We start from the raw sequence: 18,234 nt of genomic DNA, 5'->3' as shown, positions 1-18,234 counted from the left end.
TTTGGCATTCATAAGCACAATCTAAACATTTAATAAATGGTTAATAACACGCTATAGTGTATGCGGATATAAGGACATTTTATAATTAAACAAATGTAACACTAGTTACTAGTACTAAACATCATAGATCTTTCTGTAGCTGTTTCACCACCATCTGCAATTTCATTTTCTGCTGTGAGTAGCACCTGTTTCCGTGTGCACTGCATTGTGCAAGATTATGGAACAACAACACTTCAATCAATCAGTAAATAACTGTATTTAGTATGCATGTTGACTGCTTTGAGAATATTTGTCACTTTTACAATGTGAACACTACACATGATTAAATTGTGCTGATAATAAATATGTATTAACATATTGGGACTCAGCTCTTGAAACTAACTTGTCATTTTCATAGAACTACTAACTACTAATACTGTACTTCTTTACAAGTCTACTGACACTGTTACTGTAGCACTAGAATTTATTATTGTGTATTGAAATGTGGCTTTTTCTGGTGTTTTTATTTCCACTAGATGAGATGAAAATAATCAGCAAAGGCTCTTCCGCCAATTTGGAAAACAGGAATCTGATCAATAAGTTTAATGGTTTCCTCAGCTACTCTCAAGTTTAAACAAACAATAACAGTGTGATGCTGTCAGTTTTTATAAAACAAGCACAGTATAAGTAGTTGACAGTAAATAAATAATAAATAAATGCTCAGATATATAGATACTACACTTTCATGGCAAGTCTTCACTAAAGAAATTTATTCAGAAGACATGTGACTGCCTGTAAACATTTGTTTAATGCAATGTTTAAGTCAAATATCAGCAATAGAGCTGCGGCTATTGATTGTTTTCATTATCAGTAAATCTCTCATTCCTTTTTGTGTGAATTGATTAATCATTTAGCCAATGGAAATTAATGAAAAATGCCTATTACAAGTTGTAAGAGCCAACAATCCAACCTCAGTTTATAAGTATGTGAGAAGAGCGCCAAATCCTTACATCATGAAGCTGGAACTGGCAAATGTTTGTCACGTTTGCTTGATTAAATGATGATTGAAATTCCTATTGAAAAATTTCTAATTCGATTAATTGTTTCAGCTCTAATCAGGATTGACGATCAAAATGACTGGGAAAGTGTTTCTGATTCTTGCAGATGTGTGCAGGTTCTAATACTCGTACGTATACGAATGTAAATACTCAAGTCATCCACAGACAGAATGTGCATACTTTTATTTCCAGAAATGCAAAAATAACCAGTCAGCCATATGAACTTCATTTGCATTTTTTTCTTTTTAGCTTTGGCATGGTCATAGAAACATGATTCTTTTAAATGTAAAGCTACACAGTCAAATCACTATAGTTTATATTCTGACAATAACACAATGTGATTCAGGGACAGCATGATGAGCTTTTGATGAAGTTGTTTGACAGTATCAAGGATCATGGTCATTGTTGCCTTTTTTATGATATAATAACAGGTAATACAAAAATTTATACCAAAAAAATCATGAGCTCACATTGAGCTGCGGTTCATGGCACGGACACTCCTGAACTACTTAGTACCCTTCATCTCAGTACCAACAAACACTATAACCTTTACACCTTAACAACTCAGAGTACCTTGCATAAGTGTAGTAATTGCTTGAAAGTGACCTCTGTCCGTTAGGACGTGCTTTTAAAAGGGGATCGAAAATGTGAAAAAAATCAAAATGAACTACCTCTACCTTTATAACAACAAGAAAACAGTGTCCCGTTTGCAGAGATTAAGCAGAAAAACATATATTTATGTTTATCTGAGTTATTTGACTCAGTGTCGCTTTCTGAGAATGATCTGTCAAACTTTAGGAGTCCTGTTACATCAAACTTTACATTTTAAAACATTTTCAAATATATATTGGGTAAGTCTGGTGGATAGACGGGTCTTTGATATGATAGTGATAGTGATAACTTGATCCCTTTATATTTATCTTTACTTCATGAATATTTCACTACACAATCTTTGATGTATAAAACATGAGGTAATAATGTTAGACAGGGATGTGACTGTCTGAGGAGCCAGGGTGTGTCTGAGCACATTCACCTCCAATTTCAAGAACGTTTGTGTTGTATAATATACAATATTAGAGGAATAGCTCAACATTTTCGAAAATACAGTTATTTGCTTTCTTGCCAAAGGGTTAGATGAGAAGATCGATTCCTCTCTTATGTCTGTACAGTAATTTTAAAGATGGAACCAGCAGCTGGTTAGCTTAGCGTAGCATAAAGACTGGAAACGGGAAACAGCTAGCCTGGCTTTGTTCAAAGGTAAAATATCCACCTATCATGGCTATCACTGCTAAAGATTGTCTTTAAAGGTTATATCTCTGACAAAAACAAAAAGCATAAAAACAACAATTCACTGGTTTACGGGGATTATGTGCTATTTCTTTGCCAGGCCCAGTAACTTTCTGATGTCTCTGCTGGTTTTTCTGGCAACTGCTCAGAGCCAAAAAACAGTCTGGCACATAACCTCTAAAACCATAAATTGTTGTTTTTACCACTTGATTTTTGTACATGTTAACCAAAAGAGATAGCATGTTAACTAGTGAGCTTTAGAGTTGCTGGAGAGTGGATTTTGTCAGCGTCAGACGGAACTAGGCTAGCTGTTTCAAACTAAACTAAATAGGTGCTAGCTTTAGCTTCATATTTACCATACAGACATGAGAGTGGTATCAATCAAAGCAAAGCAGAATCCCCAAAATGCTAAACTATTCCTTTAAGTATATAACATACAAACTATTTCTTGATTGTACTTTATATAGTGCAATATATAGTACAATGCTCATGTCTCTTCTTTGCTTTAATGCTGATGCTTTGCAGTCTTCACAAATACATTTGGTAACAAAGTCTGATATTTCATCCCACATATCAAACATTACACAACCTGCACAATAAGTACCAGCTGTGACGATATAAAGCTCTGCCTGTAAAAGTGGCACTGCTATGGCTTCATTATGACTCAAAAACAAAGCAGAGGGAAAAGACACAGCGCCTGGGTTCAAACTGAGTCACATAAGGGGTGATATGGGAGGAGGTAGTACGGGCACATGGCCTCATGTTAGAGTCTGCATTTCAGTTAAAGCCCTGTTTTTTGTCCAGAATGAGACAAAGAGAGAGCAGATGAAGGTCAGAGAAAACTAAGTGCGGCAAACATATATGAAGATAAATGTACATTTTTGTTTCCCTGAAAGCAGCTTTGGTTTGACTACCACCAAACTTTACCAGGGCTAAAGTAGGAACAACTGACCTCCACACTCACAAATAGGATCCCAGTTTGTATTCATAACATTCAGTTTGTGTGTTATCTTTGTGATCTCTGTATCCTTCCCCAATCTGATCTCAGTCCGTCTCACTCAGGAGTCACTGGGGTTTACTGTCCCGGGGCGTAGGGCCAGCTGATGGAGCTCCCTGATAGCTGCATGTCTCGGATCAGCGTCTCGATCGGTGTCTTGCCCACAAGCCGCATGAAGAAGAGCTGGGAGATAAGGTTGGCCGGCACGGCACGCAGAGCAGGGAGACGCAGCAGTAAGCGACCAAATCGCTGAGGCTGGTTGGGATACTGCAACCTTTCATACTCTGTCAGGGCGACCTGGGCCTTCTCCTGCAGGGACTCTACATGGGCCGGGTCTGTCAGACCACATGCATCTGTAAGGCAAAGACACAGAGGATGTTGTCACAATTTAAATTTTGTTTCTATTTTCAACCCTGTTTCCTAGAAATATTGTCTTTTTTACACTCAGGGCTTCTTTACTCTTGTAAATTTAAAAATTTAAGTAAATTTTGGTCCCTTTAAGGAATAGTTTGAAATCTTGGGAAAAAATATGCTTTGTTGAGAGTTGGATTAGAAGATCAATCCCAATCTCAAGTCTGTATGGTAAAAATTAAACTATAGCCAGCAGCTAGTTAGCCTAGTTTAGCACGAGGACTGGAAACAAGAGGAAAACCACTAGTTTGGCTCTATCCAAAGGAAGCTAAATCCGCCTACCACAACCGCTAAAAAAGTCACTTCACCTGGCCTAAAAACATAACCCCAGTAAAATCACAACTTGTCTTTCAACTTTGGTTTTCACATAGATTAAACAAACAAGATTTAATAAGTTAATTAGCGAGCCTTAGAGTCTTTGTACAGACCAGACTAGCTGTTTTCACCTGTTCCCAGTATTTATGCTAAGCTAACCACCCCATGCCTGCAGTTTCATATTTAATGTTATATTTAATTAATATTCAAACCATTTTTTTTCAAGGATATTCTCTTCTCTGCTAGTCCTCCTTCAGTGAGGTCAGAGGTCACACTCATTCATATCAAAATTGCCCTACAACTGGTAGGGATTTAATTTAGTTTTTCTTGCTGGTCCAGAAACTATCCCTATCCAATACCTCACACAGACAGTTTTGTTTTGGTTTTCTCTAAAGACACTTGGGGTCAGTGTACAGTAAACACACCCAGTTGTAGTAGCTCTCATCACATAGATAACCTTGTGAGAAGTCTACCAAACTCACCAGGTGAAAACAGTGCAATGGCTTTGAGGCAGCTGTACTCGGCTGTGTCCACCTGCAGCCTGTTCAGCTTGTCCACCTGGTCCTGGAAAACCCTGACCTGGTCCATGAAGGACACCACGCGCTCAGCAGACATAGGGGACGAGTGAAACCCAGCTGCTGCCAGCAGAGGAGCCATGTGCAGAGGCAGAGCAGACTGAGCAGCATTCAGGATGAAGAGCTCGCTCCAGCTCAGCCTCAGCAGAGCCACCTGCAGGAAGGATTGGAAATTAGGAAACGGTCACTTAGAGTAGTGGGTCTAAATAGGCCTTTGTCACAGCAGACAATTTGTCTTGTCATAGTAGGAAAAGCATAGGTGTCACTAACAAAATCAAGTGTTTCAGTAAAGTACATTGGGCTATTGGGTAAGTCTATGGGGTCACAGTTCCTGGGTCACAGTTTGTGGTTAAGGCTGAAAAGACAGGTATAATTTTACATAAAAATATTAGCTGTGTTGTTCAAGCTGTAATGTTTGCAGCTGAATTTTAAAATATAATCTGCAGTGAAAATCTAAATTGGTTTTCAAAAGGAAAGAAAAAAAAAAGAAAGAAGATGTCTCCAGTCTTAACATACCTGCTCTGAGACAGGCAGTTCTGGGAAGTATGGGATGTTTCTGGCCCACTCGATGGTGCTGAAGAGGAGCCGGGCAGCCAGCTCACAGATGCTGTCGATGCCCATGACTGAGCCTCCGCTCGCAGATGCCTGCATCTGTGTCTGGCTGTAAGGGGCCCCGTAACGGCTGCTGGGGTACGGCTCGGCCCGGAGGAGCTGTGAGATGAGATCTGAAACCGGCTGCCCGTTGAAATAATCTGCCCCAATGTGACCTGGCCCTGCACCTCCAACTCCACCAGCCAGGGAGTTTGGACTGATACCTGAGTGAGACGGAGGGATCCGACCCCGCTGGACAGCTGCATGAAAGGAACCAAGAGAATGCGAATCTGATGGCATGCCTCAAAACATTAGATGTTTCTTACACTGCTGCACTGTTGCTTCACTCCAAGGAGAAATTCAGAGTATAATCATGCCTGATTGAAGCAGGAGACAAGGGGTGAAATGTACCTGATTACATTTAATCAAGCATTGTACTTAAGTACAATTTTGAGGTACTTGTGCTTTAATTGAGTATTTCTGATTTACTTTATTTTTCTACTCCACCACATTTCAGAGGGAAATATTGTTCTTTTTACTCCTCTACATTTGTCAGACAGTTAGTTACCCTCTCATCCTTTGTGTGAGTACATTTGGTTGACAATACTTATCTATTTTTACCTAGGTGGCAATTTGAATGCTGAACTTTTACTTGTAACAGGGTATTTTACATTGTAGTATTTTACTTACTTACTTACTTTTACTTACTTAAAAAATAAGGACTTTATATTGCAAGTACAGATACACAAGAAAAGCAATGTGTAAGTGTAACCACTGCTTTTTAAATGTAGATATTTGTGTGGATTTCCATCAAGCAGAAGAGATAGACAGCAAACATAAGGGAAGAAAGCAGGGTGAATGTCTTGCACATAGGTCCTCGGCTGGTAATGAACTGAGGTCGTTGCTGTTGTAGTGTACCACACACTTCCTCCACCTCGGGGTCCCGCAAATAGCATCAAGCCTACTAACTCCTGGTAAGAGTATGAAATAGGTTCGCTTTCACCAGTTAAATGCATTAACAGTGAGGCTTTATTTCATTCTAATTCTTTGTGATTGAAAGCTAAGGCCAATATCCTAATGTGAGTGCTCTGCCTGTACTGCCCTAAATATTAATTAACACTGATGTATTTCTGAAGTGGCAGTGAATACAGTCTCTGTGCCAAAAAAATCTCACTGAAGCAGTCTGGGTTAAAGGTGAAACAGACATTTCCAGGTAATGTGGAAACAGTGCAACCTGCGTCATGGCCACAGTCAGCATGGTTCATTAATAACCAGGCCCAATATAACCTCTGGCATACTGTCACCTCACTGCACATTATGTATGGGAGAGCTTGTGGTATCCACTGACACAGACTGAAATACAAGAGGAGTTAAATTACACTAGAATACAATTACAGACTTCACTATCAATAGACGTCATACTGACCATGGCAGTAAATTAAAACACTGAAATATTTTGTGATGTGATAATGAGGGTTGAATAGCTGGAATGAAAATAATTACACCAGGCAAATAGGAGTCACTGTTGTGGAAAATTTGAAACTGTAATTAACTAGTTATATGGCATTTTCACCAGCGACCGACAGCTCAGTGTGTTTTGACCAAATATGTCCACTTGCTGTTCTATTTTCCTGTTATGCAAATCAAACATGGTTGCCTCAAGTTGCCCCATTGTCCCTGAAGCCCAACAGCTGCAGGGAGTCAAACACCAGGGTGAAAACATGCTTTGGTTGACAGTATAAATATTCACTGGCAAATGTCAGTGGCTGTTTCTTACACTTTCTCTGGGAATTACTCATTCCTGGTATTTATGTATTTGTATGCGTGTTTCTGAGTATTTGAACTTGTGTGTGTTTGTCTTTCTTCAGGGTGTTCGGGCATGAATCAGTCTGTTTGTATGTATGTAAAAGAGAGGATATGATTGTTTTACACCTCAGTGTTGGAAAGTATCTGAGTGCAATTACTCAAATACATTTTGATGTAAATGTACTTTACTTGTTCTATTTTATGCTTTTCCAATACATTTCAGGGGAAATGTGGTTCTTTTCTTATTCGCTTTTTGCACTGTACGACATTTACAGATATTATATAAAAATAGATGACTTATGACTAATTACTTATCACTTAAATTACATTCACCTCTACCAGTTACAACATTAAAATGCTGTTTATACATTCATTCATCAGTAATAATGAAAAAATCATAATAAAAGGGGCCATTTTGCAAAGCAAATTACTTTTACTTTTTCTAATACCTACTACTTCACACATTCTTAAGTATCTTTTGTTAAGTGCATACATGTGCTCTGATTTAAGTGATATTTTTCAAAACTTTTACTACTACTACTACTAATTTAATGTTTTTACACTGTAGTGTTTCTTATAACCCACATCAGTTGATTTTTTTTATGTTTGGCTGCTTGGGGAAAGTGTAAACTGTAAATACAACACTGATATATTATCACCTTATATTGCTGTAATACGTTTTTAGAGCGTTTTCTCTGAGAACAGCTGCATGCTACAGAGGCAAATGTGGTGAGAGTAAACCAGAACGGTAAAATAGTGGGCTGTGAAACCTAGACAATGAGCTAAAATGATGCTGATGCCCAGTTAAGCTGCAGAGTCAGGTGAAACAAACCCCTATTATCAATATGAAAATATCGATTAATTTAGCTTTAAGTAAAGGACTTTCCACCAATGTCAAATCTTGAAAGTTGAACAGTAGCCTCAGCTACTCGTGTGACGCGGTTCACTCTTCAGTTCTTCACCTCTGGCAGTGGAAAACTCATTTGTGTGTTTACTAACCCTGAAAAAAAAACACCTTTAACCTGCTGTGTACATGGATAATACCTTCTTTGCGCATCCCAACTCGGAAACATTTCTTCAGCCGACAGTATTGGCACTGGTTCCGGTGATGCTGGTCGATTTGGCATTCACGATTTGATCTGCACAAAGGAAACAAAATATTGAACATGCAATAAAATATATATAATATTTGATGATAGTAACCTGTAAATTGATCACTGAGCTTTCTCTCCTCTCTCTCTCTCTCTCTCTCTCTCTCTCTCTCTCTCTCTCTCTCTCTCTCTCTCTCTCTCCCTCTCCCTCCCTCTCCCTCTCTCGCTCTCTCACTCTCTCACTGACCCCTACGATGAGTGAACTGTGTGAGCTGGCCGGGCTGAAAAGCTATCAAGGCTGTGACCTTTGTAAATCATCAGCTCTACACACCCTTGTGTTGCCATTTACAGCAGGACGAGGTCTGCCAACATTTCAAAGAGAGCCCTTTTCAGCCCTGGACATGACAAACTGACTACAAAGACACCTCCCATTCAGAGTTAGTGCATTATTATGTGGAAGAAATGACTATATTCGGTAGCTGAGAGCTCCTTGTGTAAGAGCAGAGAATTGAGTTGCAACATTGTGTTCCTGTGGTGAAGAATAATGGGAATGTTGACCTTCTGAGGCAATCCATCCTCACATGACTGACCTTCAGGGCTTTTCATTTCTTTTATTTTTTCCCGGGGCTGTTTGTGAGACGTATCCAAGGTTGGAACAAATCATTCCCGAGTGAGAAATGGACGTAATCTGCTGTCTCCGTCATGAATGTGAATGCACATATAATGGTTTGTAAAAAAAGATGCTAACCTTTTCCTATAAACCTTCAATAAATGATTAATAACACACTATAATGTAGTTGTGTGCAGAGGTAAAATGTAAGTGAATATAGAGTATATGTCAACTATTATCATTTCTAATATAAAGACATATTTTTTTATATCATTACACCTGTGTTTTACTATATTGTCATCCATTCTCTGTTTATACAGCAGCCAGTCAAGTGTGCCCATAGGAGAAGTTAATAAACACTTACATGTGCTTACAAAAACATTGTAATATGTTATAAACTGTTAATTTACATGTAAAGTAACATTTAAAGTAAAGTGTGACCAAAAAGACAAGTTCGCCAACAAGAAAAGGCAGCAAAATAAATGAAATGTGCCTTGTTTAACTTTACATTTATAGCTGTTCAAGCTGTGAACACAATGAGATATCATGTTTAATCTCCCAGCAGCCCCTACCTGCAGGAGTAGTTGAGGTTTCGTCTGATGCTCCTCTTGAAGAAGCTCTTGCAGCCCTCGCAGGTGAACACGCCGTAGTGCTTCCCGCTGGACTTGTCCCCGCACACCACACAGTCCACCACACAGGCCTTGTCCTCGTCCCCAACGTCCACATCGCTGCTGCCGGCCTGTGGCGATCCGTCCTCTTCCTCCCTCCTCAGGTAAGCCTTCTCCCCCAGTCCATTAGTGTCCCCGTTGGGGTTGCCCCATCCCCCGCTCACCATGGCCATATTCTCTGAGACACGCAGTCCAGTGAGTGGATCATACACAGCGCCGCCCTGTCCCCCAGCTTCCAACTACCTTCAGAGTCTAAAAACTGATTCCAGACTCAAAGACAGTGGCTCCAGGTTTGTAATTCAGGGCAGGCTTCGTCCAAAAATGTGATGAAAAGTTGTCCTCCACGGCTCCACGGTGTTGACCTTTACCCCCTTTGCAGTCTGCTTGGACTGACCTGGAGGTCCCTCCCAGTGCTGTTTTTTCTCTCTTCTTTAATCCCTCTGCTGTCTCTGTTCTTGTCTTTCACCCCTCTGTTTTCTGCCCTGACCTCTGATCAATGGCTCCCAAGGTCTGAGAAAACTTCAGACACACATTTAGTGGTTCAGAGTTCAAGCAGGAGAAAAGGGTGCAGCCTTGCTCTTTTCACAGGAAACAATAAATTACACTTTGACTCCCTCTTTCTTTCGCCCTCCCTCTCACTTTCTCTCTCTGTCTCCCCCCTGGAAGAAGGTAAAAAAAACAAAAAAAACACCTCACAAATCCCTAAGCACAGTGGTGAGGGACAAAACAAGAGTTGCTCTCCAAATAAAAGAAGAAGCTCAGCCCCTCTCCCTCGGTGCACGACTTTCTCCCAAAAGGACAAACAAGTGGGAGGAAAATAAAACACAGCTCTCCTTCAGGCAGGGTTAAACTGCCCTGCCCTCTCCTCCAACTTATAAACTAGTCCAACCAGTTCCTGCCGTGCAGAGGTGTTATCTGCTGATCTGAGGCAGTTCTAGTCCAGACGCACTCTTGACTTGTCGAGGCTGTTATAGGAGCAGAGGTGATAGTGATGAAGAGGAAAAATAAAAGACAACTCGACAAGTATTTTGGCTCAGGAACCTTTGTGCCCTCAAAATAACCATATGTAGACGATGATCCCACACTTGATATTAAAATGAGAAGCGCGCTGAGAAAAACAATACACTCCTTTGACTCCCAGAAAATCTGGTTTCTGCAGCAACAGAGTTCTTGAAAGACGTCCTCCTCTTCTGCTGTCTGTGGTGAAATTATGTTTTCTCCAGGCTCCTCCAACTCCTCAGAGTCTGTGGTGTCAGAGGCTCAAATGTCACAGAAAAAACAACAAGCCAGAACAAAAGCAGAGTTGAGTAATCTCCTTAGTCGCAGTTCTCTTCTCTTCTCTCAAAGCTCCACAAAGTGTTGTCTCTCTCCCCCTTCTCTTGTTTTGTCAGTGCTTGTCCATCCAGCAGTAACAACCAGAGGCCAGAACCTCTCTGCATTCCCTGTCAGCGAGTCAGGGTGTACTGTTGCACTCTTTACTATTCTGCCTGTCCTTTTTTTTTTTTTTTTTTTTTTTCTTTCCGTCTTTCTTCTGCTGGCCCCGGCAGGAATAAATTAGGCAAACAAGCGCAGGAAAAACACGGTCACAGACCTTTTAGTGAAAGCCAGACGCTGCAGTGGAGAGCAGCCCAGAGATAGCCTCCTCTCCTGCTCCTCTCAATCCCCTCTCTGTGTCTCTGCCTCGCTCCCTCCTTTAGGGAGAGTGAGCTGTGTCTGTGTGCTGAGGGATTTGACACTGCTATTCAAGCCCTGCCGTTGCCATGACACTGGATGCCTTATAAGGCCAGAGGAGTCAAAGAGCACAGAGTGGGCTGCAGCCACACACACACACACACACACACACACACACACACACACACACACACAGAATGAATGCCTGGCTGCCTGACTGGCTGCCTGTTTCCCCCCTGACCTCGGGCGGGCCTGCGAGCAAGGGGTAGTTGACCTCAACACTGCCATGAGACAAAGAGGGGTGGGGGCCTCGGGTCGACACACAGCGAGCGCATGGCACTCGCACTCATGTTCTCCACTCCACTCTAATCCTTAAGACTTCCTCCGACTTTGTTGACCCAATAATAACAGGGAGGGCCTGTTGTTGTTGAGTAACTTGTCTAAAGGTTATATGATATGCCACCGGCTCCTTTTCACACCTGCTGCACACACTCACAGGTCAGTGTGAAGGATGCCAAAGATCCACGGTAGCTGCTGGGTCCTGGATGGTACTGGTTATACATTTGTAAGCACATTTTAAGAAGGGTGATTTTGTATTGTATGTCCATGAAATTGTTGGACTTGCTAGAGACAGATCAAAAAAAAAAAAAAAAAAGAATCAGTGAAACAGAGATCAAGATATTGTGACTTTTAGTCCACATCTTTGAAACCCGACCATCTTTAGGAATTACACATGTATTGGACACTTCTGTGTTTCACGATTAAGCCTATGTCAATGCCAATGTTCAGTGCAAATGCAGAAAGTAGTGAGCCCTATACGTAGTGAGGCAGAAAGCGAGGGTGTAGCGGTTGGGGTAGTGCACAGGAGAGTAGCATGTACTTTCATAAGGGAGAGCTTTCGTGGAGGCCCTGCATTTAATGACTGAATTTTTATCAACCGTAACCACAGTCTTTGGCACCGGCATTAACCATGTGTTTCAGGTGCCTAACCACAACCATATCTTAACCCTGTTTTATTTGTCACAACCAGATCTTAGGTCCGTCTGATTGCCTGTGTGTGTCTCTAGAACTACATGTCCTGTAAGTTGTGCTGACAACGGTCCATTGACAGAAATGATATATCACTTTTTCCCCCACATTTTGTCAGCTTCAGCACATGGATGCTGTGGATGTTGTACATACAAAGTGCAAGACCGACACACAGTTTGCATCCTGAGTCAAGTGTTTAGAGGAGGTTAAGGCAACAAAATCACTTAAAAGAATCAGGAAAGGTCAATGTTTTGGAGAAATGTTAATGAACTTAAATAACTTTTTGTCATGTTTAAAGCCACTGTTGACTTTGTCAGTTTAAAACCACATCCACAATCTTTGAGTTGTCTAAACACAACCACAGACAGGTTAATGATTGAAATATATCATCAGACAGCATTTTGCAGATACGTTCTTATTTGTTAATTAACATTTCCTCATTACCTTGATAAAAACATCGTCATGGTGGCATTATGTTTCCTTCAAAATATCTTTGCTATTGCAAATGAATTAGATATAAATGTAATTTAGGAGCCAGGGTTGCTGGTTTGACAGTGTGTAGTGCTACTCATGACAACTAATGGTCATCATGTGCCCTTTAACTTAGACTGCATGGTATGAAGAAAAGAAGTACTGTATGTATAATGCTTCTGTTTTACAAACCCAGTAATAATTTGCTGTGTAACCCGTCCGTCGTCTTGGCAGAAGGCAGTGCTCCTGTGGAATTTCTGGCAGCTTTGTCTGTCATACCAACAGCACTGTCATGTGAAGGTCTCTCGAAAAAAGGGAGGACAAAATAAACAATCAGAGCCTGCAACCAAGGTTTCCAATAACAGCCTCCAAACGCAGGAAAAAAAAAACCCACAGAGGAGGTATTCACTGGCGCTTACAAGCATGCCTGCTTAAAAGAACCTCTATGTACCAAAAACTGTTTGCTCATCACATGGTTTTACAGGAATTCCCCCTGAGTGACAAAACATTTTGTCCATTGTAGCTTCAAAAGAATATGCTGTCTCTCACAAAAATGTACAAATATCAAAGGAGCAAAAGGCCTTGAGTTAAAAGCTGATTAAAAGAGGGTTGGAAGGAAAGGAAATAAGTTCTCTTACACACGTTTAGTCAGTGAGGTTAATTCAGCCTTTTAAATGTGAGCATAAGGCAACTTTAACCCACATCCATCACAGCGAGACTCATTGTGCATGGATAGGCCTTTTGTTTGGTTAAGAGGTTATCAGGGGCCAAGCTAAGCTGCTGTAAGTTGAATTAGTGCTTTCCTTTAAGCCTCTGTCTATGTGTATTAGCAGTGGTCAGACCATGAGGAGTAGTGTTTGATATTTTCTCATGAAACAGTATAATGTAAGACTTTAGATATTTAAAGAGGTGTGTAGGGTGAAACTTTAATCTCAAGTGTAAATGTCAGATGTTGTTTTTTAACAGCTCTCAATCACTTTTGTTTAATGACAACAGCGAACACTAACCAGGGAAGACTTGAATAAGCCCTTTGAGGATGATAAAAAGGAAAAATGTCCACCACTGCTTCCATAGAGACACACAAAGAAAGAAATGATTTTTGTGGCGATCTCTAGTGTACAGAGTCTGTACATGTTTGTGTACATGCTTAAGCCTGGAGTAAAATGGTGTATGTGTAACTTTATTGTAATAGGAAATTAACTTTATTGTAAAAGAAAATTAAACTTGTTGATATTTTCAACTCCCCTAAATATTGAAGTGTGAAGAATAAATCACACATGACCAGTCACAACATTAAGGCTCCTTGTGACCAAAATGAAAGCTGTTAAAGTGTGGCAAACCAAACACTTTGATCAGTTAAATACTGAAAAGTAAACTCCTTTTGATTTAAGACTGTTACTAATTGATTCATTGATTCCAATAAACAAATTAAAAGTGACTCATGTACCAAAGTACCTGACAAGAAATATTAATATGTGGTTTTTTTTTTTGTTTTTTTTGTGTGTATTTGTCACTTGGAAATGTTGCTATTGTATAACAAGCACATACTCTGTGTAAAGTGTGTCTTGGCGTTGTACAGACTTGATTTAATCTTTGAATTTTGTAAACAAAAACTTTGACACAGTAAACATGAAAACAAGACTCTCGCTGCTTCTGAAACGTGTGGAATCAAAGGAAATGGAAAGGATTTGGTCGTGGAAAAGTGTGACGGTGACAATTAGTGAAATAATGAGGTGTGATCAGTTTGTCATTAAAAGCAGACCACAGTATGTCCTCTTGATAAATGCAGTAAGATGAAGACCACCTCTCTTAGAGGTCAGATCACTGACCTTTCTGCGGGTTTGGGGGTTGAGATCAGAGCAGCAGTGTTCATGTCTGCAGCTCTCCTGTTGCAGCTGCAGTGTTTGTATTTGAAGGAACAGACTCACAACACATTTGTTTGGATATGAGCTCGAGTGTGCCGGCATGTCGTAGCAGTTACACAAGTATCGCTGTGTTTCAATGTGTTTCTTTTCATGTCTGTGGCAGTGTGCACGTGGCCTTGTGCAACTGCACATATGCCTTACATATCTGGCAGTAAGTTGGTGTGTGTGTGTGTGTGTGTGTGTGTGTGTGTGTGTGTGTGTGTGTGTGTGTGTGTGTGTTCTGTGCTCTTTGAACTGCAGGTCAGGAATGCAGCTGCTCTCAGCGTGAAGTTGACTGTGGCGGAGTCTGTGCATTCTCAACACAGTCAGGAGTCCAGAGTGAAGCAGATTAACCTTCACTACACTCACCTGGACAATGCATACACACACTGTCTGCACAGGGACCTGAACATGTACCTCTGATTAACCCAAATGTTCTGCTTAAATTTCTCCTTAGAAAATGATTTTCATACAATATTTAGTTTGTGCTTGTTCCAGCGTTTCACTGGAGCTACAGTATATGATACTTAAATTTGATATTCTAACACGGCTGCACATTTAGTTCAAATGTAAATACCGTAAATGCAACCATACTGGAATATTTTCTAATGACAATTACTACTTTCCCGGCTATGTTTACATATAAGAAAGAACTGATTGTTGTTGTGAATTGTATTATCAGAAACTGATAATTATAGTAACCAAAATACTGTAAAAATCCAGCTTCAGCTATCTTTAGGTACATAAAGTTACACCCATCTGTGGGACGGTCAGTGTATGTGCATTAACAGTATCATGGAGGGAATTTGCGAAATGAAATGAAAATATTTCACATATAAGCAATTAAACGGCTAAAAAGGTGTATTTACATCATCAAGGAATGAAGTGAAAATGCAGCTTTTCTCATTCACAGACACAGGACTTCTGTAGACATGGTAAGAACATGAGACAGCGAGACAGACATACTTTTATGATATGATAGGTTTGACCAGTTGAAACCCCTTGAAGGCTGTTGGAGCTGCTGCATTGTGATTAACTGTTTAGCAGGGATTCACATTTCTGCTTCTGTAATCTTCTCAAGAGAGAAGAGTATTAGATCAGATTCATCTTCATCTGCTAAAAACTAAGCAGCTGCAAGAGCTGACGTTTTGCTTCTGTTTTTAGAGAATGACAGAAACATAACCTACAGCTAATGTAGAACTCAACGCGTTTCATGTTTTTTGTACATTCCCTGAGTTTGACCCCCGTTTGAAACTGAATCAGTTCTCTGTAAATGTTGGACTGAATATTAGTCTGAATGTGTTTTAACTGCATTAGCTGCTGTGTAGAGGAATTTGAAAACTGGGGTTAAACTTTAACTCTGAGGAGTAACTCCGGGCGAACAAGCACATGAGCACATGACTCCCTGCTCCTTCCTCATTAGCCCCACTGCCCTTTGGCCCAGAGGCCAGAGAGGAAAAATCATCTTCTCCTCTCTCTTTCCACTCTCTCTCTCTCTCTCTCTCTCTCCCCCTCTCTCACAACACTCTCTCCATCCTCAGGCCTTTGACCTCGAGCGAATGACGGAGCAATTTAAAATAAACAGGGCAGTGGAACCTGCCAAAGAAAAACATCTGCTGGGGTGACTCCAGAGCAACACGCGGTGTCCAATCAATATTTGCCCTCCTCCTCGCCCAGGACCTGCTGGAGGTGGTGGGAAACTTCCCATTTGGTGTGTGTTTGTTGTCATTCAAATCAGCTATCTAGTGTTTTCTGTGAACAAGGTATCAACCCATTGTTTGAAGAGGAGTCAATAGAAGTATTTAGGTACTGTAATGGCAGTGGAGCCTTTTTTTCCTGTTTGTCTGCTGTAAAGATAAGAGACATTATTGAATGAGGCTGATGTTAAACTGAGATGGAAAATAAGCCTTGGCTTTACTCTGACTCAACCTCTTGATCCCTGACATTCACAATAATCCTATTCCTTTTCTCTCTTTCAACACCTTTTGGCAACACACTGTATATATTTTAAACCTTGGAAAAACAGCTGCTTGTTCTCTCATCCAGCAGACGCACAGCAACATTGACTGCCTTTGTTTTTAGCTCATTTTAGCTTTCTTAAAATTCACAATTGTTCAGTAACTTTTCTTTGTTTTTAGCTCCATTGAGCCTTCATACATTGTCGTTTGGTATTTACAGTTGTTTTATTTGTGTGCTTGATGTTGTATTGTCCTCTTTCAAACTTGTAGGTCTCCATTGAAAAAGAGGTTTCTGACCTTAATGGGATTAACCTTGTTAATTAAGGTCAAATAAAACAAAATAAATGATCATTTAGAAGCTCTGTTTTGATCTCCATCAAACTCATTGGGGAAATATTGTAGGTCTTAGCACTTACGTAAGTTGGTAAATGCTCCCCTCTTTCTTATTTGGTGCTGAGCAGGTAGAGCACAGTGGGTTTATCAGCCACCTGCTGTGGCCAAAAGTGAAGTTGATGAGCAGTGAGAGTGAACCAAAACAGAATGAGCTGAAAGATGCTGAAACACTCAGTGGAGCAGACGGGAACTGCAGATAACCGCTCTGTGGGTTCATCACTGCAAGTGACACTTTTGACAGTACATGTGCTGTAGTCATTTGACTCATTGTTAACATAAATTGCCCGTTTACCAGTGTTAGTTGACTCCCAGTAAAAGCAATGAATCGTCACCAGGCAGCACATGTGTTTATTGTCCAACATAAGTGAAAGTTCAGCAGACTCCACTTGCAAATTTTGACCTTGTGTCTACTGTGATGCTATTGTTCCCACTTATCACATAAAGTTTAAATATTCAAAATATATTCAAATGCAGATTTTCTATGGCAGCCATTCAAGTTCATCAAGTGAAGCGTTTGAGGTTGATTTGTGTGGAAAGCCATCGTGATCATAATTGCTTTTATGCATTGTTTTCTAATCATAATGTAATAATACATCACAACAATCACAGTACTTTCAGTACAGGTGTATTCAACAAGACTTCTGGAAATCCTGAGTTGATTTTAAAATTAAGCTCTGATGATTTGAACTGTGATTGTGCAGACATTGTAAGTTTGTAATTATAGGACCAGCTGAAGGATCTGTGGGGTTGAGGAGGCTAGCGTTACTTAAGACAACTGTTTAGCTCAATGTTGTGCTTCAGATGTAAAATGATTACCATTGACAGGCTGTCAATATGTTGTCAGCAGATAGCCCATCTGAAAGATGAACTCCTTTGCTTTTAGCATCCAAGAGGCCTGACATTTTCAGACAGGGCATTAACCTAACGCTTTCTGCAGCCACAACAATTTGATCGAGTTCCCAATCACCAGCTTCAATCTCTTGTAAATCTGTGTCCAATCTGTTGCTCCCTGATTGTGCCCTCTCCTATCAGCCAGACATTGCCTATAGGTCAACGAAGGTGCTTAGGATGACAGAAAATTAACCTAATCAGCTCAGTGAAGACGACTCAAATGCTTTAACAGGATTAGGCCAAGGCCACTCCCCCAGCCATCTTTCCCCTCTAAACACCTTATTGCTGTAATCTACTGTACACAAGCTGACGAGTTGAGTGACCTCATTAGCTCATCTGCTCTGCAGGTTTTTGTTGTTGGTCTGGACACTCATCTGTTGTGTGTTCAACTCCCACTAAAAAACACCCAGACTGTCAGTTTCCTACAACAGGGTGGCGTCATTATGGAAGATTCATCTCAGATGAGTGTTAGGTTTCATTCAGGTGTGAACTGAAAAACTGGAAAAACATACATTCCTCTGAAAAGCTG

At 40.5% G+C, this 18,234-nt stretch overlaps 1 protein-coding gene across 1 annotated transcript; it reads right to left on the bottom strand.

The window, feature by feature from the left end:
• Positions 1 to 2,081: 2,081 nt before the first annotated feature.
• Positions 2,082 to 10,887, bottom strand: LOC111226460 (nuclear receptor subfamily 2 group F member 6-like). Its single transcript, XM_022751668.1, has 5 exons — positions 9,293 to 10,887; positions 8,064 to 8,158; positions 5,139 to 5,473; positions 4,530 to 4,776; positions 2,082 to 3,674 (listed from the first exon to the last, which is right to left on the bottom strand). Exons 1-5 carry the CDS (start codon positions 9,559 to 9,561, stop codon positions 3,400 to 3,402), a joined length of 1,221 nt encoding a protein of 406 aa, XP_022607389.1. The 5' UTR covers positions 9,562 to 10,887; the 3' UTR covers positions 2,082 to 3,399.
• Between the last annotated feature and the right edge of the window lie 7,347 nt (positions 10,888 to 18,234).

This window comes from Seriola dumerili, unplaced genomic scaffold, assembly GCF_002260705.1.
Source record: "Seriola dumerili isolate Sdu_G_001 unplaced genomic scaffold, Sdu_1.0 BDQW01000002.1, whole genome shotgun sequence".
In the NCBI taxonomy this organism is placed as follows: Eukaryota; Metazoa; Chordata; class Actinopteri; order Carangiformes; family Carangidae; genus Seriola; species Seriola dumerili.
Note: the sequence above shows the minus strand (reverse complement) of the source record. Positions and strands in the feature narration are given on the sequence as shown.